The sequence below is a fragment of the Pongo abelii genome, chromosome 18 (genome assembly GCF_028885655.2).
Source record: "Pongo abelii isolate AG06213 chromosome 18, NHGRI_mPonAbe1-v2.0_pri, whole genome shotgun sequence".
NCBI lineage: Eukaryota > Metazoa > Chordata > Mammalia > Primates > Hominidae > Pongo > Pongo abelii.
Genome location: NC_072003.2, coordinates 52,567,793 through 52,594,196, shown reverse-complemented (window position 1 = coordinate 52,594,196; position 26,404 = coordinate 52,567,793). Strand labels below are relative to the sequence as shown.

Genomic DNA, 26,404 nt, shown 5'->3' with positions numbered 1-26,404 from the left:
AACAACTGGCACCAGCCACTGCAAAAACATGCCAAATTGTAAAGACCATTGATGCTAGGAAGGAACTTCATCAACTAATGATCAAAATAACCAGCTAACATCATAATGACAGGATCAAATTCACACATAACAATATTAACCTTAAATGTAAATGGGCTAAATGCTCCAATTAAAAGACACAGACTGGCAAATTGGATAAAGAGTCAAGACCCATCAGTGTGCTGTATTCAGGCACCCATCTCAAGTGCAGAGACACACATAGGCTAAAAATAAAGGGATGGAGGAAGATCTACCAAGCAAATGGGAAACAAAAAAAGCCAGGGGTTGCAATCCTAGTCTCTGATAAAACAGACTTTAAACCAACAAAGATCAAAAGAGACAAAGAAGGCCATTACATAATGGTAAAGGGATCAATTCAAAAAGAAGGGCTAACTATCCTAAATATATATGCACCCAATACAGGAGCACCCAGATTCATAAAGCAAGTCCTGAGTGACCTACAAAGAGACTTAGACTCCCACACAATAATAAGGGGAGACTTTAACATCCCAATGTCCACATTAGACAGATCAATGAGAAGAAAGTTAACAAGGATATCCAGGAACTGAACAAAGCTCTGCACCAAGCAGACCTAATAGACATCTACAGAACTCTCCACCCCAAATCAACAGAATATATGTTCTTCTCAGCACCACATCACACTTATTGCAAAACTGACCACATAGTTGGAAGTAAGGCTCTCTTCAGCAAATGTAAAATAACAGAAATTATAACAAACTGTCTCTCAGACCACAGTGCAATCAAACTAGAACTCAGGATTAAGAAACTCACTGAAAACCACTCAACTACATGGAAAGTAAACAACCTGCTCCTGAATGACTACTGGATACATAATGAAATGAAGGCAGAAATAAAGTTGTTCTTTGAAACCAACGAGAACAAAGACACAACATACCAGAATCTCTGGGACACATTTAAAGCAGTGTGTCGAGGGAAATTTATAGCACTAAATGCCCGCAAGAGAAAGCAGGAAAGATCTAAAATTGACACCCTAACATCACAAAAAGAACTAGAGAAGCAAGAGCAAACACATTCAAAACTAGCAGAAGGCAAGAAATAACTAAGATCAGAGCAGAACTGAAGGAGATAGAGACACAAAAAAACCTTCAAAAAATCAATGAATCCAGGAGGTGGTTTTTTGAAAAGATCAACAAAATTGATACACCACTAGCAAGACCAATAAAGAAGAAAAGAGAGAAGAATCAAATAGACGCAATAAAAAATGATAAAGGGGATATCACAACCAATCCTACAGAAATACAAACTACCATCAGAGAATACTATAAACACCTCTATGCAAATAAACTAGAAAATCTAGAAGAAATGGATAAATTTCTGGACACATACACCCTCCCAAGACTAAACCAGAAAGAAGTTGAATCCCTGAATAGACCAATAACAAGCTCTGAAATTGAGGCAATAATTAATAGCCTACCAACCAAAAAAGTCCAGGATCAGATGGATTCACAGCCAAATTCTACCAAAGGTACAAAGAGGAGCTGGCACCATTCCTTCTGAAACTATTCCAATCAATAGAGAAAGATGGAATCCTCCTTAACTCATTTTATGAGGCCAGCATCATCCTGATACCAAAGCCTGGCAGAGACACAACAAAAAAAGAGAGTTTTAGACCAATATCCCTGATGAACATCGATGCAAAAATCCTCAATAAAATACTGGGAAACCGAATCCAGCAGCATATCAAAAAGCTTATCCACCATGGCCAAGTTGGCTTCATCTCTGGGATGCAAGGCTGGTTCAACATATGCAAATCAATAAACATAATCTATCATATAAACAGAACCAAACACAAAAACCACATGATTATCTCAATAAATGCAGAAAAGGCCTTCAACAAAATTCAACAGCCCTTCAACAAAATTCAACAGCCCTTCATGCTAAAAACTCTCAATAAACTAGGTATTGATGGGATGTATCTCAAAATCATAAGAGCTATTTATGACAAACTCACAGCCAATATCATACTGAATGGGCAAAACCTGGAAGCATTCCCTTTGAAAACTGGCACAAGACGGGGATGCCCTCTCTCACCACTCCTATTCAACATAGTGTTGGAAGTTCTGGCCAGGGCAATCAGGCAGAAGAAAGAAATAAAGGGTATTCAATTAGGAAAAGAAGAAATCAAATTGTCCCTGTTTGCAGATGACACGATTGTATATTTAGAAAACCCCATCATCTCAGCCCAAAATCTCCTTGCTGATAAGCAACTTCAGCGAAGTCTCAAGATACAAAATCAATATGCAAAAATCACAAGCATTCCTATACACAAATAACAGACAAACAGAGAGCCAAATCATGAGTGAACTCCCATTCACAATTGCTTCAAAGAGAATAAAATACCTAGGAATCCAACTTACAAGGGATGTGAAGGACCTCTTCAAGGAGAACTACAAACCACTGCTCAAGGAAATAAAAGAGGACACAAACAAATGGAAGAACATTCCAGGCTCATAGAGAGGAAGAATCAATATCGTGAAAATGGCCATACTGCCCAAGGCAATTTATAGATTCAATGCCATCCCCATCAAGCTACCAATGACTTTCTTCAAAGAATTGGAAAAAACTACTTTAAAGTTCATATGGAACCAAAAAAGAGCCCGCATTGCCAAGTCAATCCTAAGCCAAAAGAACAAAGCTGGAGGCATCACGCTACCTGACTTCAAACTATACTACAAGGCTACAGTAACCAAAACAGCATGGTACTGGAACCAAAACAGAGACATAGACCAATGGAATAGAACAGAGCCCTCAGAAATAATACCACACATCTACAACCATCTGATCTTTGACAAACCTGAGAAAAACAAGCAATGGGGAAAGGATTCCCTATTTAATAAATGGTGCTGGGAAAACTGGCTAGCCATATGTAGAAAGCTGAAACTGGATCCCTTCCTTACATCTTATACAAAAATTAATTCAAGATGGATTAAAGACTTACATGTTAGACCTAAAACCATAAAAACCCTAGAAGAAAACCTAGGCAATACCATTCAGGACATAGGCATGGTCAAGGACTTCATGACTAAAACACCAAAAGCAATGGCAACAAAAGCCAAAATTGACAAATGGGATCTAATTAAACTAAAGAGCTTCTGCACAGCAAAACAAACTACCATCAGAGTGAACAGACAACCTACAGAATGGGAGAAAATTTTTGCAATCTACTCATCTGACAAAGGGCTAATATCCAGAATCTATGAAGAACTCAAACAAATTTACAAGAAATAAACAACCCCATCAAAAAGTTGGCAAAGGATATGAACAGACACTTCTCAAAAGAAGACATTTATGCAGCCCAAAAACACATGAAAAAATGCTCATCATCTCTGGCCATCAGAGAAATGCAAATCAAAACTACAATGAGATACCATCTCACACCAGTTAGAATGGCGATCATTAAAAAGTCAGGAAACAACAGGTGCTGGAGAGGATGTGGAGAAATAGGAACACTTTTACACTGTTGGTGGGACTGGAAACTAGTTCAACCATTGTGGAAGTCAGTGTGGCGATTCCTCAGGGATCTAGAACTAGAAATACCATTTGACCCAACCATCCCATTACTGGGTATATACCCAAAGGATTATAAATCATGCTGCTATAAAGACACATGCACATGTATGTTTATTGCAGCACTATTCACAACAGCAAAGACTTGGAACCAACCCAAATGTCAAACAATGATAGACTGGATTAAGAAAATGTGGCACATATACACCATGGAATACTATGCAGCCATAAAAAAGGATGAGTTCATGTCCTTTGTAGGGACATGGATGAAGCTGGAAACCATCATTCTCAGCAAACTATCACAAGGACAAAAAACCAAACACCGCATGTTCTCACTCGTAGGTGGGAATTGAACAATGAGGACACATGGACACCAGGGGAGGGGGGAGGGATAGAATTAGGAGATATACCTAATGCTAAATGACAAGTTAATGGGTGCAGCACACCAACACGGCACATGTATACATATGTAACAAACCTGCACGTTGTGCACATGTACCCTAAAACTTAAAGTATAATAATAAAATGAAAAAAGTTGTATTATCCATTATATAAAGGATATATTGAAGTCTCCAACTATTCTTGTGTTATTGTATACTTCTTCTTTCAACTGTGTTAGTTTTTGCTTCATGAATTGTGCAGCTTTGTTGTTAGGTGCATATATGTTTATAATTGTGATATTTTCCTAGTAGATTGGCCTTTTTTATCATTATAAAATGTTTATTTCTAGCAATTTTCTTTTGTTTTAAAGTCTATTTATCTGGTATTAGTAAAGTCACTCCAGTTTTCTTGTCTACTGTTTGCATAATATGCAAAACAGGAAAAAAACGCCTGTGATATATAATGCATATATATGATATACATGAGATGAATACTTCATAATGTATATTTAAATTTTTAAATTATAAATGCAGGCATCCTGCATATCCTGTTCGCTTTGCTGTTGAGGTATAAAATAGAACAATCTTACTGGTTCCAAGATTCAAACACAACTATTTCATGCCTAAATATTTAATGAAAGAATCATAAATGTATGCAAATATTTAACTACAAACATCTTATTGTTTAATAGCCCCAAACTGAAATATTATATATCTAAACGTTCAATAATTGGGTATTAAATTATAATACATCTATATATTGGAATATTAGAAAGCCCTTAATAATGTTGTGGAAGATTCTTTAATGACATGGAAAGACAGTCATGATATAGTCAATGAAAAAAGTAGGTTACAAATGGTATGTACAGTATAACTCCATTGTTATTAAAATATATATTATGTATATGCAAAGAAAAATTACCCAAAGGTTAATGATTATCTCTGAATTCAGCATTATGGGAGTTTTACTTTGTGCTTCCCCTGTCCCCTTGGATTTTCTATAATATGTCTTTTTTTTTTTTACTAGGAAAAAAGAACAATAAGTTAATTTTAAAGAACAAAATATAATTTATGCCTATTAACTTGGCAAAGATTATTTGAAGAGACAATACACAGCATTGGTAAAGATTTGGGAATAAATGGGCATGCACAAAATGTATGCTGCTACTGTTAGTATAAATAGCTACTAGTAGCTTCATTATAAACGTGGCAACATAAACTGAAGTCCTTAAAAACAGAGGAAGTATTTTCAGTTCTAGGAATTAAGCAAATTATTTAGGGATGGATGCAAAAATGTCTACATAAACCCAAATGTCCATTTTAAATTAATGATTAAATAAATTACATCTGTATGAATCAACACTATGTATTAAAAATTACATTGCAGGATTCTTATTTGACATAGGTCAGTATATTAAGGGCAGTGCACCAAGTTTTTTTTCTTCTTTTTCAAAGCCTACAGCAGGCAGAAATTATGTACCATAAAACACTGAGTTAATATGAAAAGCTATCAGTTTCCTAGGGCTGCCATGACAAATTACCACAAACTAGGTGACTTTAAACAATGGAAATTTATTCTCTTACAGTTCAGGTTAGAAACCCCAAATCAAGGTGTTGGCAAGGTTGGTTCTTTCTGGAAGCTATGAAGGAGAATGCTTGTTACTTCTCTCCTAGCTTCTGGTGGTTGCTGGCAATCCTTGGTGTTCCCTAGTTGTAGGAACATCCCTCCGGTCCCCTTTATCACAAAACAGCCTTCCCAGTGTTTCTGAGTATCTTCTGCTCTTCTTCTAAGGACACTAGTCATTGGATTTAGGGCCCACCCTAATCCAGCATGACTACAACTAATTACATTTGCCAAGATCCAATTTCCAAAATAAGGCCACATTCTGAGGTTCTAGGTTGACATCAGTTTCTGAATGACACTACTCAACCCACTACATGTAAATAACATAGATATACAAAAGATTGAATATATTACTGACAGTGTTTATCTTTGGGTAGTTTTAGTTTATGAATGATTTAAATATTTTTGTGCTTTTCTGAATTTTAAAATAAATAGCTTATATAGAGATTAAGTTCTAAGTTTATTGTATAAAGTGAATATTAGGTGTAGTCAAAAATAATTTCTGGCCAGGTGTGGTGGCTCACACCTGTAATCCCAGCACTTTGGGAGGCCGAGATGGGTGGACTACTTGAGCCCAAGAGTTTGAGATCAGCCTGGGCAACATGGCAAAACCCCATCTCTACAAAAAATACAAAAATTAGCTGGCTGTGGTGATGCATGCTGTAGTCTCAGCTACTCAGGAGGCTGAGGAGGGAGGATTGCTTGAGCCTAACAGGTCAAGGATGCAGTGGGCTGTGATCGCACCACTGCACTCCACCCTAGGTGAGGCAGAGCAAGACCTTGTCTTTATAAAAAAAAAAAAAAAAAAATCACTCTTTTCTCTCATAGAGCTCACAAAATACAGAATACATCATTTTATACCTCGTATCTCTTCTCAAAACGTCCAACATAGGCAATTCTTCCTCCAACACGGGAACAGACTACTGTTCCTCTGGGTGAGTACTAGATGAAGCAGTTGGTTTGTGTTTATATGTTATGTTGTACAAAAATGAAAAAAAGGTTTTCTAAACATGAAAGTGTAGTTGAATGTGTTCAAGTTAAATGAGTATGAGACTCCACTGTTTTAGTTTTGTAATTAGAGGAAAAACTATTTTCTTTAATGTTTACAAAGAACACTACCCATGGCAATGAGTTAGGAAACACTCTTAAGACTAAGGGAAAAAAATAATTATTGATTTCCAAAATGGACTTCTCTGAGGTATATCTCTGAGTATTTCTGAATTTTTTAAAAGTCCAAAACTTGAGAAAATAATACTTAATGTTCAGCATGAAGTTGAGATTGGGCTGCAAAACTGGGGTTTAATAATTTGAATGCCCAAGCAGCAGCTTTTTCTTTTTTTGCAACCACCAATATCCACAATGAACAATATTAATAAAATTAAATCAAAATGAAAAATTGACAGCATTTAAGATACTGTGGATAAAATTATAGCCAATTTTTGTTTTAAAAATTCTTCCAAGGTATATTTTCCTTTTAAAGATTTACAACTATGGTGTCTCTCATAACTGGAATAAGATAAATTCTATATAAAATTCAATTTTAAAAAGTATTCTCATGTACAGAGGCTGACATCATGGGTAGTCAAAGAATATGTTTAATAAAAAATAATTAAACTTCCATTTGCTCTATAGAACATCATAGAAAGTAATAAATTACAAATGACTTTTTAAGACGTTTGCTCAACTACAGAAAGCAAATTCAGACTACACAAAACACAACTGGTAAATATTGCAAATGTCCAAAAGAAAGATTGGACTAAGATTTGAATCATAAAACCTGAAACAAGGGCTATAAATACAAGGCAATAACAGCTATAATTCTTTTAGTAACTACCAACACATACTTGGATATCCTTTCAACTGCAACTTTAGTATTATGTAATTCTACTGATTTTTTTTTTTTTCCTTATAACCCTTAACTTTACACAACCATATTTGCATGTGTTTTCTTAGCTGATAGCTGGACAACTTTTCCCCAATGAATATTAAATAGAAGTGTCTTGAAACCTAAGAGAATGTTTAAAGTTATGTTAGACTTAATGCTTTGAAAACTGTAATTGCCTTATTACATAGAAAGAGAATCACTAGGATGTTAACCAAATTTATTTGACCATAATTAGGAAAATACTTTCTCTCATAAATTTGATATAAATTAGATTTTAGTGACAAGATCTACAGATTTTTTTTCCTTTTTTTTTTTTTTTTTTTTTTAATTGGCGAAAGGAAGGAATAAAGATCATGTGGGTAGAATTAGAGGGAGGAAGGGAAATGTGGTTGGTGTTGAAATACTCCACCGGTAAACTAAGTTAACTGTGTTTGAAAAACTTTGGCTATCTCATAGGTGTATTCTAGTTAAACAAAAGTGCAATACTGCAAAGGGAAGATACTAAATATGTAATATATCATTTTCATGATGAAGAATTACTACCCACTTCTCCTGGATGGGCATTATAGAGACTATTGCTAAGACATTGCATAAAGGACTATCAATTCAAAGTACTATTTTGGGAAAATACAAAATCAATACAATCCCAATGGAACTTATATAATTTTGTAAATACATATAACACTGTCTCTCTAATAAGGGGTTATTTTACATACAGAAACATAATTTACTGGTAAAGGTCTTGGAAAACCTGATACAATTAACTAACTCATGACAAAGCAACAGTTTTATCAAAACACACTGAAAGTATTTTTTCTGTAGGAGAGAACTGGGACACTTTTTCCCCCTAAATTTATGCCCTTGCAGACTTTACCACTAACTTATTTGAGTACCAGAAAAATGCTAACATATATCTCTCCTTCGAATGTCAATATTTTTATGTCCAATTCAGTACTAATTGTTTTAAATATATATGAAGGTGAACCTGGACCTCTACCTTGTCAGAATAATAGCAGCTTTAGCAGGAGAAATTGTATCACAAATCAAATATCAGACAAATTTTACATGGTAAAGGATTCTATGAAATTGAACAGAAGCCTTAGGCTTCACTTTTGTGGTTTACAGGTATAACTTGCACATCTTTTTGAGATTATTCAAAGTGCATTTTCAAAACGGGCAACTCAGTATATTTAATATAAACTGATAACCCAACACTGATTCTGGGCAACATTTAGTCTGCTTACACCTAGAAACTCAAAATGAATTTAGACTATCTGCATATTACTTTACCACTATTATCTGTTAATTCTGGAATATTTCCATGACATAAAACACAAATAGAAATCTACACAAAGAAAGCAAACAAACAATTTCTTTTACATGAAGTATGCTGTGTTGAAAGTTCTTTTCAGTGGCATTTCATGAGTTTGCCTTTTCTGAACCCTGGAAACAGACATTACTCATCTGAGACATGATTATTTCTAATAGGAGGCCAAACTTTGAAAAGTTAAAACTAAGTATGTCTATAGGGTGCCAAAGTCACATGACACATGATTATTTTATGACTTAATTTTACTGATATCTGAATTAAGCTCAGCAAAAAGCAAGTCATATTTCTTGCCAGATTAACATGATATATAGGATGTGTTTAAAAAACCCCTGAAAACAAGTATAGAATTAGAAACGAATGTAAACTTCCTAAACTAACTCAGCTGAGGTAACAGGTAGCCAGTTAAATTGGCTGATTGGGAAACTTATTTCTTCTTTAAAACATACTTGTACCTGAATTGGAAACATCAGCAGTGCATCACAACACTAGAGCATTTTCATGTAATTAAAGCAATGGATGGTGATGTAGATTCTACAGCTTTCATGACATTCATTAGCTGCCCAAATTATTGCTGAGTTTTGATCTGTAAATTATAGGTGTCAAGGAGGCTGTAAAACTATATTCAAATTAAATCAGTAATATGCATAAAGTATTCTGTGTTCACTGCAAATATATTAAATATACAACTCTTATTGAGCATAATTTTCATAAAATTAACCCCCAACAAAATTATAATGCCTTTTGTTGTAATTTTACACCTTTATGTATTTGATAGTACATACGAGTTCAGAAACTTATGAATCTTAAGAAATATTACATGCAAAAAGTCTCTGAAAGCAGTTTGCACTTCTAAACAAATAACTGAAATGTTCGGTCAGTAAGTTATTGACGCACTCAACACTGGGGTATTTACAATTAATTATTAAAGAAAAAATCCAAAATCAGTTCATATTTTAAGTGCAGAGTCTGGGAATCAGTCTTCATTACTAGAATCTGAATCCTCAGATGACGACGATGTACTATCAGATCCAGATGAAGCATCAGCTTTCTCTGAACCCTCATCTGTGCTGTTTTCATTGAGAGGACTTGGTTCAGTTCCTTTGTCTTCCTGATCTTTAATTCTGGAATCTTCTTCCTTTACTTCTACAGACTTAGATGAGCCTAAGTCACTGTTTTTGTTTTGTACATCAAAAGTACTGGACTGGGACAAAGTTGGAATATGAAGATTAAGGCCTGGAGTGAGAAGCATCCCTGGATAAAGTATATTAGATAGTAATAGTGGGTTAAGAGCTAATGGGTTGGCAGCTGCAGCTGTATTTAATGCAGCAGTAGAGGATGTGGAAGGAGAACTTGACAAAGAGTTTTCTCCACCATTCTCTGAACTTTGGCTCTCTGTCCTTTCTTTTTTTCCTTCTGACTCCTTAGAGTCACTTCCCTTTTTGTCTTCTGTCCCAGATTCCGTAGGCTTTGTCAGGAGTCCTCCCATGCCCAACAGATTTGGTAATCCAGCCATTCCTGACAGCAGCATGGGGAACATAGCAGCCATGTTTTTAGCTTCTCCTCCAGAAGGAAGGCCAGTAGGCATTCCCATCAACCCTGCAGTTACTTGCAGTGACTGCAAGTTTTGTAGGTTTTGTTGTAAGGCCTGAAGAGTTGTGAGATCCACACCTGGAAGTAATCCATTGGCTAACAAAGGATTGCCTGAAACACTGGTGGCAGATGCAGCAGCTGCTGCTGCTGTGGCCTTTGCAATTCCACTTTTAGGCCGTCTCCCCCGCCTGCTTACTTCCTCTCTCACAATGGGACCAGTGAGAATACGTTCATACATGCTTTCTGGAAGAAATCCCTGGAAGAAATATATATTCATTAATAATCCCTACATGAAGATAAAATAAAAAGTTATTAGCTTATCATACAAATAACCATGAAAATTAGGTAATTATTTGTAAATTTATTCTGTACTGGTATTAAATAATCAATTATAATAGCAATAACCTAATTTTATATAAGTGGTAGCTTCAAACAGCTCTTCCACTTTTCATTTTATCACAGAATAAGTGAGTAAAGAGGTCTTTGGCCTTCCTCCATACTGTAAAACATAAGATTGTAGTATAATTCTAGAAAATATAAGGTCCAAAAAAATTTTTTTCATGGGTACTTCCATAACCCTTACATGTTTCACACCATCACTTGTTCTAGAAGACCAAAGAAGTGGCTCCCTTTCTAATTGGGAAGAACAATAAAGAAAGAATAGAGGAAGTGAAAGGTTAAGGTTAAAGTAAGATGCTTCATATGAATTATTTTACTGTCACTTTGGGAATAAAGGAGATAGAGCCATGCTCAAAAAGACACTCAAAGTGGGGTAAGATCACCTGCAGTAGCACTTGCAGATTGAGAACCATAAAGTCCAGGACAACAGAAAACAATCTATGCTACTTTCATGTAATTCTCCCATGATTTTCTGGGTCCCAGAACTCTTAGAAGTTTTAAGAGTTTAGAATCACTGGACCAGCACTATCTAATAGAAATATAATGTAAGCCACATATGTAACTTAACATTTAAAATAGGTAAAACAGAAATAGGTGACATTAATTTTAGTAATAGTCTATTTAATAGAACATAATCCGAATATTGTCACTTCAATGTGTAATCTATAAAAATTGAGATATTTTACATTCTTTTTTTCCAACAAAGTCTTCAAAATCCAAAACCACTGTGTATTTTACACTTAATGTTAATTCACATTTCAAGTGCTCAACAGCCACATGTGCCTATTTGTGGCTACTGAGGGGCTACTGTTTGTGACAATGCAGTTCTAGATAGTGGTTTAAGACAAGACTCATTCGACTATTGTTTAATTTTGTTTTGAATTGAATCAACTTATTTTTTCTCTTTACAAAGGCATCAGGGCTCATTGCAGAAAACACAACAAAAAATATAAAAAAAATCATCCATCATCTCATCATTCAGAGATAACCACTGCTAACATTTCAGTATGTGTTCTATTTTTTTCCTTGTGCAATTATACACATTCTATAATTCCCCCCACCTCCCTTTCTGAAACAAAAAAAATAGAATCACAGCAAACTTAGTTTTATAGCCTGCCCTTTCCATTTGGACACCTGTAAGAATAATATCTATCAATTATTCACCATTAGCATATGTGTAGGCTTTACTATCCCAAGAGCTTAAATACTACTGATTTTAATATACTGTGAACTTTCTCTCCCTTTAGATGTTCTTCTAAGATATGATTTTTTTTTTTTTTTTTTTTTTGAGATGGAGTCTTGCCTCTGTTGCCCAGGCTGGAGTGCAGTGGTGCGATCTTGGCTCACTGCAACCTCTGCCTCCCGGGTTCAAGTGATTCTCCTGCCTCAGCCTCAGCTGGGAGACCTACTGCCTGGCTAATTTTTGTATTTTTAGTAGAGACGGGGTTTCTCTGTGTTGGCCAGCTGGTCTCGAACTCCTGACCTCAGGTGATCCACCCGCCTTGGCCTCCCAAGGTGCTGGGATTACAGGGTTGAGCCACTGCACCAGGTCTAAGATATAATTTTTAAAATAGTTACCTAGGCTGGGAATGGTGGCTCAGGCCTGTAATCCTAGCACTCTGGGAGGCTGAGGTGGGTGGATCACTTGAGGCCAGGAGTTCAAGACCAGCCTGGCCAATATGGCGAAATATCGTCTCTACTAAAAATACAAAAATTAGCAGGGTGTGTTGGTGGCTCCTGTTGTCCCAGCTACTTGGGAGGCTGAGGCATGAGAATCACTTGAACCCAGGAGGCGAAGGTTGCGGTGAGCCAAAGTCACGCCACTGCACTCCAGCCTGGGCGACAAAGAGAGATGCTGTCTAAAAAAAAAAAAAAAAAAAAAAGAAAAAGAAAAAAATTCCATAGCTTTCCAGAATCTTAATGAACTATTAATTTATTCTCAATTTTTTATTAGTATACCATGATAAATATCCTTACATATTTGCTCATATATTTGATTACTCTTTGTGGCATCATTCAAATGGTATCTTAGAGGTTAATGTAAAAACAAATCAGTATTTATTGATTCCTGTTCTAACCTGAGAAGCATCTGATAAATTTGCAACATGTACTGCAAAATAAAAATTGCAAACTGAAAAATGCTGTCACAAATTCATGGAATATTTTATTAATTATAATTAATCTAAGATATAATTGAATGGCACCTAATTTGAAAATAATGTATGAGTTAGTATTCGTAAAATACTCACAGATTGCTTAACAACATCTCCCCATTCAGGAGCTACTCCATATTCTGAATTTTCTTTTAGGAATCTACATAAATCTTTCAAAGGGGGAGCAAATGCACCTCCAACCTATAAATTAGAAACAGATTGTTAAATACTAAAACACTATTACATAGAAAACTCTTGATTGCTTTACTGTATGCTCTACAGAGTTTATTTCCTTAAAATACATATTTTTTGAACCACCTTAGATAATCTTTATGATTATATTAAAAAGTCCCACCGTGACCCTATGGACTACTGATGTAATATATAAACATGTGATAATGTAAATTTTAAATGTTTTAAGTAGAATAACTAGAACAGTAAAATGAATAACTACCATGCTGGACAGGCCATATAGCCTAGTTACAAGTACACCCTCTAGAGTTAGACTTACCAGCTATGTGAACTCGAGCAAATCAGTAAATCTCTTTCAGCCTCAATTTTCTGATCTGTAAAATGGGGATAACAATAATACTTCCCTCATAGGGTTTTATAAAGATAAAATGAGACAATTCAAGTACCTTAGCATAATGCCTGTCACATAATAAATATAAGTTATTATATGCCAAGTATTGTGCTAAGTACTTTAAATGTAAAATTTATTTTAGTTCTCACTACCTCCTTTGGAGATAGTATTATTTCTATTTTTCAAACGAAGGAACTGAGCCTCAGAGAATTTATATAATTTGCCTAAAGTTAGCTAGTACATGTTAGAGTCAGGATACAAACCCAGGTCTCAAAAACCAATACTGTTATCGATTATATATATTGACACCCTAAAAGTATAAAATTATATATATCTTTCATATGTGAAGTATGTATAATTAACCAATCATAAGTAAATAATTTGGAAAAAAATGCAATAATATGACACAGACAAAATAATACTTTGAAATTTAAATTAAAAACATTACATTTGGACAAATCAGTTATACCTACCAATTTAACGTCCCTTTAGAGACTAAAAATATTTCTTCAGTAATTTCTTCTATACCACTTTGAATGATTAAATACTATATCTTGATAGGATACAGACAGGGTTTAATATGATCATTTATATTACCTATAAGTATTTATTTATTTATTTTTTTTGAGATGGAGTCTTAACTCTGTCACTCAGGCTGGAGTGTAGTGGCACGATCTTGGCTCACTGCAACTTCCGACTTTCAAGTTCAAGCGATTCTCCTGCCTCAGCCTCCTGAGTAGCTGGGATTATACGTGCCCACCACCATGCCTGGCTAATTTTTCTATTTTTAGTAGAGAAAGGGTTTCACCATGTTGGACCAGGCTGGTCTTGAACTTCTGACCTCAGGTGATCCACCCATCTTGGCCTCCCAAAGTGCTGTCATTACAGGCCTGAGCACTGCACCCAACACAAGTATTCTTACATGGTATTTATTTCTTTCTTTTTTTTTTTTTTAAAGAGACTCACTCACTCACTCACTTTTTTTTAAGGTACTCTGTTGCCCAGGCTGGAATGCAGTGATGTGATCATAGTTCACTGCAGCCTTGAGCTCCTGGGCTCAAGCAATCATCCCTCCTGAGCTTCCTGAGTAGCTGGGACTACAGGTGTGCACCACCACACCCCCAGCTCCTTATATTTATTTATAAAATATATTTAAAGAAGTATATTTAAATAAGTACATTTAAGGAAATAAGTATATTTACTTAGTCTCTGTAATTCTGTTGTCTTCTCTTTTTTATTATCTCCTTCATTAAGCTTCTATTGAAAATGGAGGCCCTCTTGGGGGTTTATGGGGATTTAGCAGGTAGATTCTTTTCCTTAATAACTCATCAATCCTTAAGCCTGTACCCGAGAGACTCAAGACAATTAGAAACTCTACAAATTAAGGAACATGAACAAACCTCTTATAAAGTTACAACAATTAAAAATAAAATTTAGAATGTTTAATATCAAACCCAACAAGTAAAAATTCAAATTGTTTCATTTCCTTAAAATTGGCTAAGACAAACTCATTCATAATATTTAGTAATGTGAATTTTTGATATAAGATGAAGTAGAAGGATTTGTAACAAAATCTACACAAGCACAAAATTAAGTAAAATGCTACTGAAATGTCACCTTGTTCTTTCCTTAAGACATGTATGCTATACTTTAAAATACTAACAAAAGCTGAATAAGCTATCTCTACAAAATTGTAGGAAAAATTAACATTAACTTTAAAGAGTTGGTGTACCCAAAAATATTAAAACAACTGTTATTTTAAAATAGTTTTCTTCTAATTCCAATATTTCTTATGAGAAATTAAAATGTTTTTGGGTATTTTTATCCTAGCAGTGAGTGCATTTAACAGACAGTAAATCAGAACCAGACCTATGTAAGGTAATTTAGTGTATGAGAAAAATAACGCAATGAGAAATGTGATGTTCTTACATTGAAGCCATTTTTTCTTTCCTATTTATTTTGTTGCTTGCTCATCAGAATAAAAAAGTGTGTCAAAGCTATACATATACAAAACAGTGTCACAAGTTTCTATTGTTTATTTTGTGAGGTAAAAGAGAAACATTCCAAACATAAAACAAGAAATCTATGTAAGTCTATTTCTGAAAAATTTCCACTCTATCATTCATCATTCAGTAAAAAAAGATAAGCCACAAAGGTGGCATTAGTCTACAAGGTAACTTTAAGACATTCTAGTTTCATCAATCAGAAATTATGTAATATGCTGATTTTGACAGAAAAAGACATGTTAAGGTCATCTGACAGAAAATTGCAGTGATAAATATATAAATTTATGATGGCTATAATGTGAATGGTGTCCTCTTAGATCAGAGTTTCTCAACCTTTGCAGTACAGACATTGTGAATTGGTATTGTGCGGGTTGTCCTATGTACTGTAGGAGGTTTAGCAGCATCTCTGGCTTCCACCCACTAGATACCAGTAGTATCTTCTCCTTGTGGCTACCAAAGATGTCTCCAGACACTGACAAATATTCCTTGAGAGGCGAAATTACCCCTGATGAGAATGACTGTTTTTGATGTAGTGCCCTTGTATAAGTGTACAATCATGTGCAATGGCACTGCTTAGGCACAGATGTGTTAAATGACTTATTTCATGTAATAGCTCAGCTAATGAAGCAAGATTTGAAATTAGACTGCATAAAATTATACTGCATGTCTTCCCTCAGAAATCTGATAGATTCAACCCATTTCCAGGTCTGTTAGAAAACACTACCGCATAATAGTGTTCTGGAGATCTCTTAAATATTGAATCAATACAAAAGATTAAGAAAAAACCATTAAAATACCTTTCTAGCATTTCTTCTGTTAATCAGTTGAACACGTTCTTCTCCAGTGAGACTATTCACATCTAGTTTATTGGGGTTTCTGCAACGGTGTCTTTTTTGTTTGGGTCTTCCCTCATGAAGCTGCATTCTCTAAAATACATAGATAAAGACATATCTTTAAAGTCTTTCACTGTGCAAAACAATTCAAGACATTAAAATGAGCTGATCCAAGTAATTTAATAGCATTTATCTTTTGGTTATTTACATTTTAAAAATATCTAAACTTTTTTATTTTATTTTTTTTTGAGACAGGGTCTTGCTCTGTTGCCCAGGCTGGAGAATAGTGGTGTGATCACAGCTCACTGCAGTCTTCACATCCCAGGCTCAAGTGCTCCTTCCACCTCAGCCTCTCAAGTAGCTGGGACTACAGGTGTGTTCTACCATGCCTGGCTAATTTTTTTTATTTTTTGTAGAGATGAAAGTTTTGCCACATTGCCCAGGCTGATCTTGAACTCTTGGGCTCAAGCTATCCTCCCGCCTTGGCCTCCCAAAGTGCTGGGATTACAGATGTGAGCCACCGTGCCTGGCCAAACATTATTTTAATAAAAAGTATCACATCAATCTTTTCTTCAAACTATACATTAAAAAAGTTAAGCCTGGGCAATATGGCAAGACCCTGTCTCTACAAAAAATCAAAAAATTAGCTGGCCATGGTGGTGTACGCCTACAGTCCCAGGTATTTGTTGGGGCTGAGATGGGAGGACTGCTTGGGCATGGTAGGTTAAGGCTGCAGTGAGCCATGATCGTGCCACTGCACTCCAGCCTGGGCAACAAAGTGAGGCCCTGTCTCAAAACAAAAACAAACAAAAACCCAACAACTCATATCTAGCAATAAAAATAAAAACTCATCCAATCAAACCATGCTACTTCTCTATACAACTATTAACAAAACAGGGCTTAATGTTTGCAGGTATTTCCAGCCAATTAAAAATAGTTTCAGGAAACCAACACTCAAATTCTTCAGCTTAGCATACCAGTCCCATCATGGCCTGAACCTATTCAATTCACCTCTTCTGTTCATTGTTTATTTACTATTACACCACTCACTCCTCCACATACTCTGGAATATTAGACTAGTCACTGTTTTATGAATATGCCTTACAGTCATATCCTCTTTTTTTTTGAGATGGAGTTTTGCTCTTGGCTTATGGCAGCCTCTGCCTCCCGGGTTCAAGAGATTCTCCTGTCTCAGCCTCTTGAGTAGCTGGGACTACTACAGGCACCCGCCACCATGCCCAGCTGATTTTTGTATTTTTAGTAGAGATGGGGTACCATGTTTGCCAGGTTGGTCTTGAACTTCTGACCTCAGGTGATCTGCCCACCTCAGCCTCGCAAAGTGCTAGGATTACAGGCGTGAGCCACCGCACCTGGCCATCTTCTTAATAATTCTATATTGCCTAGAACATCCTCTTCTTGTGTTAACCTGGTCAATGCCTACTAACTCTTTTTTCATCCACCAGACAAATGTCAGCTCTATTTTCTTTATCTTTCCTCAGAAACTACTCTGCCTAGGCAGAGTTAATTTTTCTTACATCTGTTCCCATGAGACTTTATACATACCTTTATTATAGTATACTCTCCACCATGTTATAATTATTTAGCTACAGAAATACTACAATAGAGTGTGAGATCCAAGAAATCATTAATGTAAGGTGATTTTTACACAGGAAAATGCTTTTCCTTGGGAAAGCAGACAAACTACATCTTATAATCTTTAGAGGAACAAATGCTGCCCTTAAAAATGTTTTCAAAATCTTTACAATAAAGTAATATAAAATATTATGATAAAATATTTGCAAGTAAAATGATGAATGGATATACAAGTTTAAAAAGTTAATAAAGGCCCTTTTGCAGTGATAAAGAGAAAGGTATGAGAATTCTTCAGAGTCTAGAGTATAGGTATGAGGGCAAAAACTTTATATTGTTTACTGCTATATCCTCAATCTCTTAAAATAAGTAGTACATAGTAATCACTCAATAAAAAATTGTTAACTGAATAAATGAATGTTATCTTCAACATGTTAGGAAGTTACAGTGTTCAACTCAGGATCCCGTTATTTTTAGGATTGCAATATTTAGCCAGGTGTGGTGGCTCACACCTGTAATCTCAACACTTTGGGAGGCTGAGGCAGGAGGATCGCTTGAGCCAGGAGTTTGAGACCAGCCTGAGCAAGATAGTGAGAGACTGTCTCTACAAAATAAAAATTGAAAAAATTAGCTGGGCGTGGTGGCCTGTGGCCAGGCTGGTCTCAGACTCCTGAACTCAAGTGATTTCCCCATTTTGGCCTCCCAAAGTGCTAGGATTACGGGCATGAGCCATCATGCCCAGCCTCATCTTTGATTAAAATAAACTCATTGTGCATCTGGAGGGGCATAGAAGCTATACTCATAGCTTGAAGAAGAGCTTAAGAGGAGTAGTTTGGGCTCCGGATTTAAGAGTTTGTTTGTTGAGTGGACTTGAACTATTTACTTAAAACTTTAGCGTTTTAATTTCATTTATAAAACAGTTATAGGCTGGGTGCGGTGGTTCACGCCTGTATTCCTAGCACTTTGGGAGGCTGAGGCAGGCGGATTGCTTGAGGCCAGGAGTTCGAGACCAGCCTGGCCAACATGGTGAAACCCTATCTCTACGAAAAATACAAAAGTTAGCTGGGCATGGTGGTGTGCACCTGTGGTCCCAGCTACTCGGGAGACTGAGGTGGGAGAATCGCTTGAATCCGGGAGGCAGAGGTTGAAGTGAGCCGAGATCACGTCACTGCACTCCAGCCTGGGTGACAATGCGAGACTCTGTCTCAAAAAAACAAAAAACAGTTATAACAATGCCACGTAATAAAGTTATTGTGTTAAATGAGGTAATGCATGTTGTGTGCATAAGTATGTCAGCATAACTGCAGGCACATAGTTAAGTTTCAATACATGTTTACTATAATCATTATTATTTTAAAATAAACTGCTTGAGAAAGGATTGGAAGTTTTATACCTTAGCAACCTTCACTGGGTCTAACATGGTACACTATATTGGAAGTGATTTTTATTATTAAATACTCATTGAATGCAGAATGGAAAAATGGAAAATAACATTGTATTGTATCATGGGAAGAATGGTAATTATTTTTTCCTGCTAATTCTCCTAGGTCTTAGGCAGAGCACATATTTAGCATAAGTGGATGAGAATTTATGCTTCATCATGATAGATCTGACAATTCATAAAAATAAAATATAACAAGAGTTTTAAGGTGTCACCTACAGGAATAAAAGCTCCCAAATCTTCCACATAACCTGGGTGCTCCTTAAGCCATTTTTCCAAATCCTTTCTCTTTGGTGCATCATCTCCTGCAAGTCTTGTTCCATCTTTCAGATTAATAACTGGAACTGGACTTTCTGTATCAGGAATTCCTTGAGGCTGAGTATAGGATAGTGCTGGATTTATCCCTGTGGAAATCTGAGAGGAGGTTAAGCCTAAAGAAACCTGTAAAAAAACACCAAATGGTATCTTTATTTCCATACTTTATCATTCTAATATTGGTTCAATAAAGCAATTACTTTTGAAGAGAAAAAATAAGTTGTTGCTAAAAATTCTGCTAAATCTTTTAAACTTAAAATTTTTATCACTCTTGGACAGGGCTAAGATTCTAAGATATCATTCAAAACTATATGGCATACTTCTAATTTCCTTATTAATAGTCTATAAAACATTCACAAAACAATAATATGTATATTTACTAGGACTGAATTTTGAATCCAAGGATCAGTTTTTAAGTACTGCTTTACTTACATGATTAGGTGGTTTATTTCTGTTAAAAAAGAAGATGTCAACACCTTCTACATTCTTCCTCCTTCCTCGCCTTTTTTTGACTATAGGCTGGTTGTCTAATATCACACCATTGGCACCAAGGGTTGGTTGAATAGAAGTACCTAATTGAATTAAAAATGCAAAATGGTGATACAAATGTAGTTCTTAAACAAACTGAAAGTAATCCCTTTCCTAAATATATGTAAGTGTTAGTTCTTATTTTATACATCTTTAATGTAGAAACTTTTGGACTAAAAATATCATCCCCACCTCTCATTTAAAAACCTGAAGAATTACAACCTAGGCCTCTTTCAATTTTTGACCCGTCTTCTCTATTTCTTTTCCCGACATTCACACATCTTCTCTTCCTTCGTTGGAGAAGGAAGCATGCCTTTTTCCTAAGATAAACATATCCCCTTTCTTTGAGCCCATTAATTCCTATACTTTCAAAAGCTTGTTTTTTTTTTTTTTTAAATCATTTATCTCTGCTTTTTGTGCCAAATATCTTTTTCTACATTATTTTGTTTTTTTGTTTTTTTTTGAGATGGAGTCTCGCTCTGTAGCCCAGGCTGGAGTGCAGTGGCACGATCTTGGCTCACTGCAAGCTCTGCCTCCCGGGTTCACGCCATTCTCCTGCCTCAGCCTCCCAAGTAGCTGGGACTACAGGCACCCACCACTACGCCCGGCTAATTTTTTTGTATTTGTTTAGTAGAGACGGGGTTTCACCATGTTAGCCAGGATGGTCTCGATCTCCTGATCTTGTGATCCACCTGCCTCGGCCTCCCAAAGTGCTGGGATTACAGGCGTGAGCCACCGCACCTGGCCAGATTTTTCTAAACTTAAATATATGCCCTAACTCAAACAAACAAATGTTAAATTTTTGGCCGGGCATAGTGGCTCACGCCTGTAATCCCAGCACTTTGGAAGGATGAGGTGGGCAGATCACCTGTGGTCAGGAGCTCAAGACCAGCCTGGCCAGCATGGCAAAAACATGTCTCTACTAAAAATACAAAAATTAGCTGGGCGTGGTGGTGGGCACCTGTAATACGAGCTACTTGGGAGGCTGAGGCACAAGAATCACTTGAATCCGGGAGACGGAGGTTGCTGTGAGCTGAGATCACGCCACTGCACTCCAGCCTGGGCAACAAAATGAGACTCTGTCTCAGAAAAAAAACACTTTGTCCTTTTTATAACATCAGAAATTTTAAAAGACTGATCTCTCTTGTGCTCCTTTTTTTCATGAGTAACTAGTTCTTCGATTTCCCATAGTCCATTCCTGCCCCAACCTACTTAAGGTATTTTCTTTGAGATACCAGTAACTTTTTAGTCACCAAATTAAACTGACTTCTCTCATTTCAGTAGGCACTCAGCAAAAATGTTTGTAAGGGGTATGAATGAAACAGTTCCACACATTCATCAATTTTTCTAATAGATATTTTATTAAGCAGCTATGTACTATGCAGTATGATGGTTCAAAGATGAATAAAACACTTTTCCTTAAAGAGTACATAATCTTGAATTCTCTTATTAAAAGGATGTATTATTAAAGGTGAGATGGTTGTTTAAAATAGTTTACATGTTTATAATGAAAAATGCATTTCTAGTCATTCAAGGAGAATTTACTGAGCAAGTCCTGTGTATTCCTGAAGAAGGTGTTGCCTTCTGGCGAGCTGTGTAACTTCACAGAAGTCACAACCTTCCTCCCATCTCAGTTTCAAAAAGGTACTTAATTCATATGGTAAGTAACCATTTTGTTTCATACTTCTCATGGCTTCCTATTCTAATACAAATGAACTGCCTTGAATCAACATGATTCTCAACCTCTGACCCCTGCCCTAGATCTGTTTTTGATGCTTTTCATAAGTTAAGATTTAGCTTTCCTAAGCAAGATTTGATCTACACATCTGTCCCAGTAAGAATTTACACACTAGCAAGGTCAGTCTTACCACAAAATCATACCATTTTCCTGACATCTAGTCTCTGTTTCATGCTATTCACTGCCCTTCTTTTACCCCTTCTAACAACCCTATTTTCTAGAAAGACAATTATTTAGTTGTCCTCTTATCAAATCCTGTTCAATCCCATCTCTTCCACAGGACTCTGGCTAAGTTTCCAGAAAGCAATGACTTTCCTCTTTTCCAACGTTTATTAACTATAATGTTCTGTGTAGCAAAATATTGAACGTATTGTCTAATATTTTAATGTGCAGGTCTTGTCTACCAATCAACTAAAAGGAAGAGATAGTGTCCTACATTTCTTTTACTTTACCTTTAGTGCTATCCCTGTACTGTATAAAAAATAGAAGTACTTAATATAATTATCTATGAAAAAACATTTGGTTTCTACCAAAGTGTACATTTACAAACATATTCTATTTGACTAACTCTTCATTTTAATTATATACTACCCTGACTTATTTCTGAGGCTGATTTTAAAAAACATTAGCAATTCATTTAAGCCAGAATCCAAATGTAAGATTTAACTTTGAAGTCTGTGTTGTCTTTATTTTAGATGTAATTAACACTATTTTAAAAATAGCTTCTTTGTATTGAATGCCTACTAAGTGCCAGATACTGTACTAAGCTTTACAAATGCTATCTCAAATCATCAAAAACAAAACAGAAATAGAGAGGGATTATTAAGCTCATTTTATAAATAAGATGGAAACATTAAGCCACTTGCTCAATGTCACAATAGCCAGTAAATGACAGAATTAAAAACCCCAGGTTGCTTGGCTCTGCCATCCTCTATTCACTATTCCAGGTAGTTTCTGAAATGAGCTCTTCAGTTTTGTCCCCGTTATAATCTATGCTATTTTACTCTCCTTCATTAATGAAATTACATTACATCTGGTATCTTTACTCAAGGCTTTCCAGGGGGTAATCACACAAGAATACAAAAGGCACAGCCTTTGGAAAATGAAGAATTTTAATAATAGCATCTGTTAAACATCTAATTCTAAAATCTATGAGTACATATTTTAACATCTGTTTGGCATCCCATTGTGTGCCAAGCCTTTATTGGCCACTTTATATACATTGTTTTATTTAATACATCTAACAATGTCATCTCTGTCATCCCCACACCCTTCATGTCACAAACAAGAAAAGTAAGGCTCAAAAATGTTAACAGGTTTCCCAAAAGTAACGTAGAAAGAAAGATCTAGATTTCATATTTGCAATTATTAAGATGGATGAGATAAAATGCTTAGATAATAACTCTATTTAGGGTGAATACTTGAGATTTTAAATATTTTGTATAGCTGCAAAAGTCGTGTTACAATTTTTTTTTTTTTTTTTTTGAGACAGGGTCTTGCTCTGTCACCCAGGAGTGCAGTGGCACAACCATGGCTCAGGTATTCCTCCTGAGATCAAGTGATCCTTCCACCTTAGCTTCCAAAGTAGCTGGAACTACAGGGGCACACCACCGTACCCAGCTAATTTTTAAATTTTTTTCAGAGATGGGTCTTGCTATGTTGCCAGGATTGGTCTTGAACTCCTGGACTCAAGAAATCCTCCTGCCTCAGCCTCCTCAAGTCCTGGGATTACGGGTGTGAGCCACCACGCTTGGCACAATTACTATTGATATTATTATTATTATTATTATTGTTTTTGAGAGAGAGTTTCGCTCTTGTTGCCCAGGCTGGAGTACAATGGCCCAATCTCGGCTCACTGCAACCTCCGCCTCCCAGACTCAAGCAATTCTCCTGCCTTAGCCTCCTGAGTAGCTGGGAATCCAGGCATGCGCCACCAGGCTCAGCTAATTTTTTTTGTTTTTTTGTATTTAGTACAGACAGGGTTTCACCATGTCAGTTAGGCTGGTCTCGAACTCCTGACCTCAGGTGATCCACCCACCTCGGCCTCCCAAAGTTCTGGGATTACACGCATGTGCCACCACACCGGACCTCTACTATTGATATTATTAAAAACAGTATTATTTACCAAAGAATGACTTATAGGCAAAGGCTATACAATCTTCAGCTGCAACAGCAATAAAATGTTCAGGCAATAGAAGTATCAATCTCACTTTATAGTGGAGTTTTAAACAGTAAGAGTAGTGGTATTATTAAGCCCCACTTAGGTTGGGCAAAAGAACGCATAGCTTATCTTCCCCATTTGTTACCATTTTCTGGTGAAAAAAAAAAAGGGCTCCTTGATAACAAAATTGTTAATTGTAAGGTATAATTTGGGTGACTGTAATTGTAAAGCATAATTTGGGGGATTTATTCTACAGTAATAGAAGCATGGGTGATTCATATTTGAAGTGCAATTCATACATGTCTAAAGGTCTACTAATTGGAAAATTACATTGAATGGTTAATGAATCCACAAGAGACCAAACTGATGCTGATGAAGCTAAACTAATTTATAATTTAAGAAGTGGTAATAGCAGCATTTGGAAACAGTGATCAATTCAAGACAACACTTACAATACAGCATGTATTGCTTGGCAACTAGACTTAGTAGAATACTGAAGTACAGTCTTTAGCTTTATGCACAAGGAAGGGAAATTCAAGACATTCATTTGCTTGAATTGACAACTAGTACTTTAGGAGATCAGTATGTTGTAGTCCACATATTAAGACTCAGTTGATCTTGAGTATCATTCTCAACTTTTTAAAAAAAATTTTCATTCTCAATTCTTGACATCACACTTTTAGAGGAACACAGATAAAGTACTAAGATAAAACAAAAACAGGCTGGGCGTGGTGGCTCATGCCTGTAATCTCAGAGCTTTGGGAGGCCAGGTGGGAGGATCGTTTGAGGTCAGGAGTTTAGGACAAGCCTAGGCAACATAGTGAGACACTATCTCAACAGAAATCCAAAACAAAACAAAAACTAAAACCAACATCTAATGCATTCCTCAATGCCTACAGAGTACACAGCACAGGACACCAATTAGGTATTTAATAAATATTTGTTGATTCAAATTGCCAAAAGATTAGAAGACAGACAGTTTGTAGGGGAGATCTGATAATTGCTTTCAAAATGCTAAGATTTATCATGTAGACACAGGATTAGGTTAATTATGCATTGCCTTTTAAAGACAGAACTTCGATAATTGAGAAGATCCTATAGGAGGCAAAATTTACTTCTAAATAGAGGAATTTTCTGACAATTTGAGCTGCCCAATAATAAAAAGGGCTATTTAAGGAAACTTGTTTCTGTAAGTATTCCCTAAGGATGAATGATTACCTTTTAGGGATTAGTCATAGATAACACCTGTCTCCTGAAGATGCCTGGACTGTACAATCTCTAAAGTTTTTTTAAAACTTCTCTTTTTAACTTCTTCTACCAATCACTATTAATTTGTGATACTGAAATGCAGTTTGAACTTTTACCTGTATGAGGCAACTTGACAAAATGATGTTCCCACCCAACTACTCAAGGCCCCAAAATGAAAACTGCCCTTTATGCTTTAAAATGTCATGCTAAAAGTTCCAAAAAATATTTATTAAGATTTAAAATTCTATTGATTACTTTATAGGCTTAAGAGGTTCCAACAAAGGAAAAATAAATTTTTATTACAAGCATCTATAAAAGAAGATTTGGACATGACAGAAAATATTTCATAGTAAGACAATTATTACTTGCATATTCACCTGATACTGGTATGGATTTTGGGAAATTGACGAGGCTGGTCTCTGATGCACTTTGAAGCTCTCGAAGCCGAGTGAGGTACTGCTGCTGCCCCAGAGCACCATCTTCACCATCAAATGGTCTTTTCTGAGCAAGCCCTTGCTTCTGAAATGTCAACTTCAAACCACCTTCCTGTTAAACAAATACCATTATTAAGACAGAAACTGTTAAAAAAAAAATCTTATAGCAGGATATTAAGAGAATTTTTTTTACTGAGGAAAAAAAATGAAGTAAAAATCCTGAAACATCAAAGAAGTTCATTTCTCATTCATAAATCAATCAAATAAAAACATTTTAAATCAATTTCTATAATAACACCAAATTTTCTATTTTGAATGAAAAAATACAAGTACTCTACACACTTTTCTGACAAAAACAAGATGTGACTAGTACATTGTAACATTTTCAACTTTAGACATACATCTCTATGTACATTATTCATATGACATTTTGGAGGACATTAACTATGTTTTAGACACTAAGTAATAAGTTAAGCTTCAAAAATCATTTAAAAATGAAACATTACTGATAACAGGGCATGCTAAATGTTTAAAACAGAAATACACTGACATACTATTTAAATACTATATAAAAGAAC

At 35.7% G+C, this 26,404-nt stretch overlaps 1 protein-coding gene across 22 annotated transcripts in view; it reads right to left on the bottom strand.

Annotated features, from left to right (window-relative positions):
• Positions 1-7,771: 7,771 nt before the first annotated feature.
• CHD9 (chromodomain helicase DNA binding protein 9) overlaps positions 7,772-26,404 on the bottom strand; it is a 275,163-nt gene continuing 256,530 nt past the window's right edge. For 16 of the 22 annotated variants that reach the window (XM_024233433.3, XM_054533915.2, XM_024233439.3 and 13 more), the window contains 6 exons: positions 25,770-25,938; positions 20,150-20,289; positions 19,622-19,843; positions 16,336-16,464; positions 13,046-13,150; positions 7,772-10,653 (listed from right to left, as the gene is read on the bottom strand). In XM_024233433.3, the coding sequence (XP_024089201.2) occupies positions 9,781-10,653; positions 13,046-13,150; positions 16,336-16,464; positions 19,622-19,843; positions 20,150-20,289; positions 25,770-25,938 (1,638 nt within the window). In that variant the 3' untranslated portion in view covers positions 7,772-9,780. Of the gene's footprint in view, positions 10,654-13,044; positions 13,151-13,460; positions 13,516-14,734; positions 14,874-16,335; positions 16,465-19,621; positions 19,844-20,149; positions 20,290-25,769; positions 25,939-26,404 lie in introns of those variants that run through there. The other 6 variants (XM_024233436.3, XM_024233437.3, XM_024233441.3 and 3 more) reach the window with 3 other exon arrangements.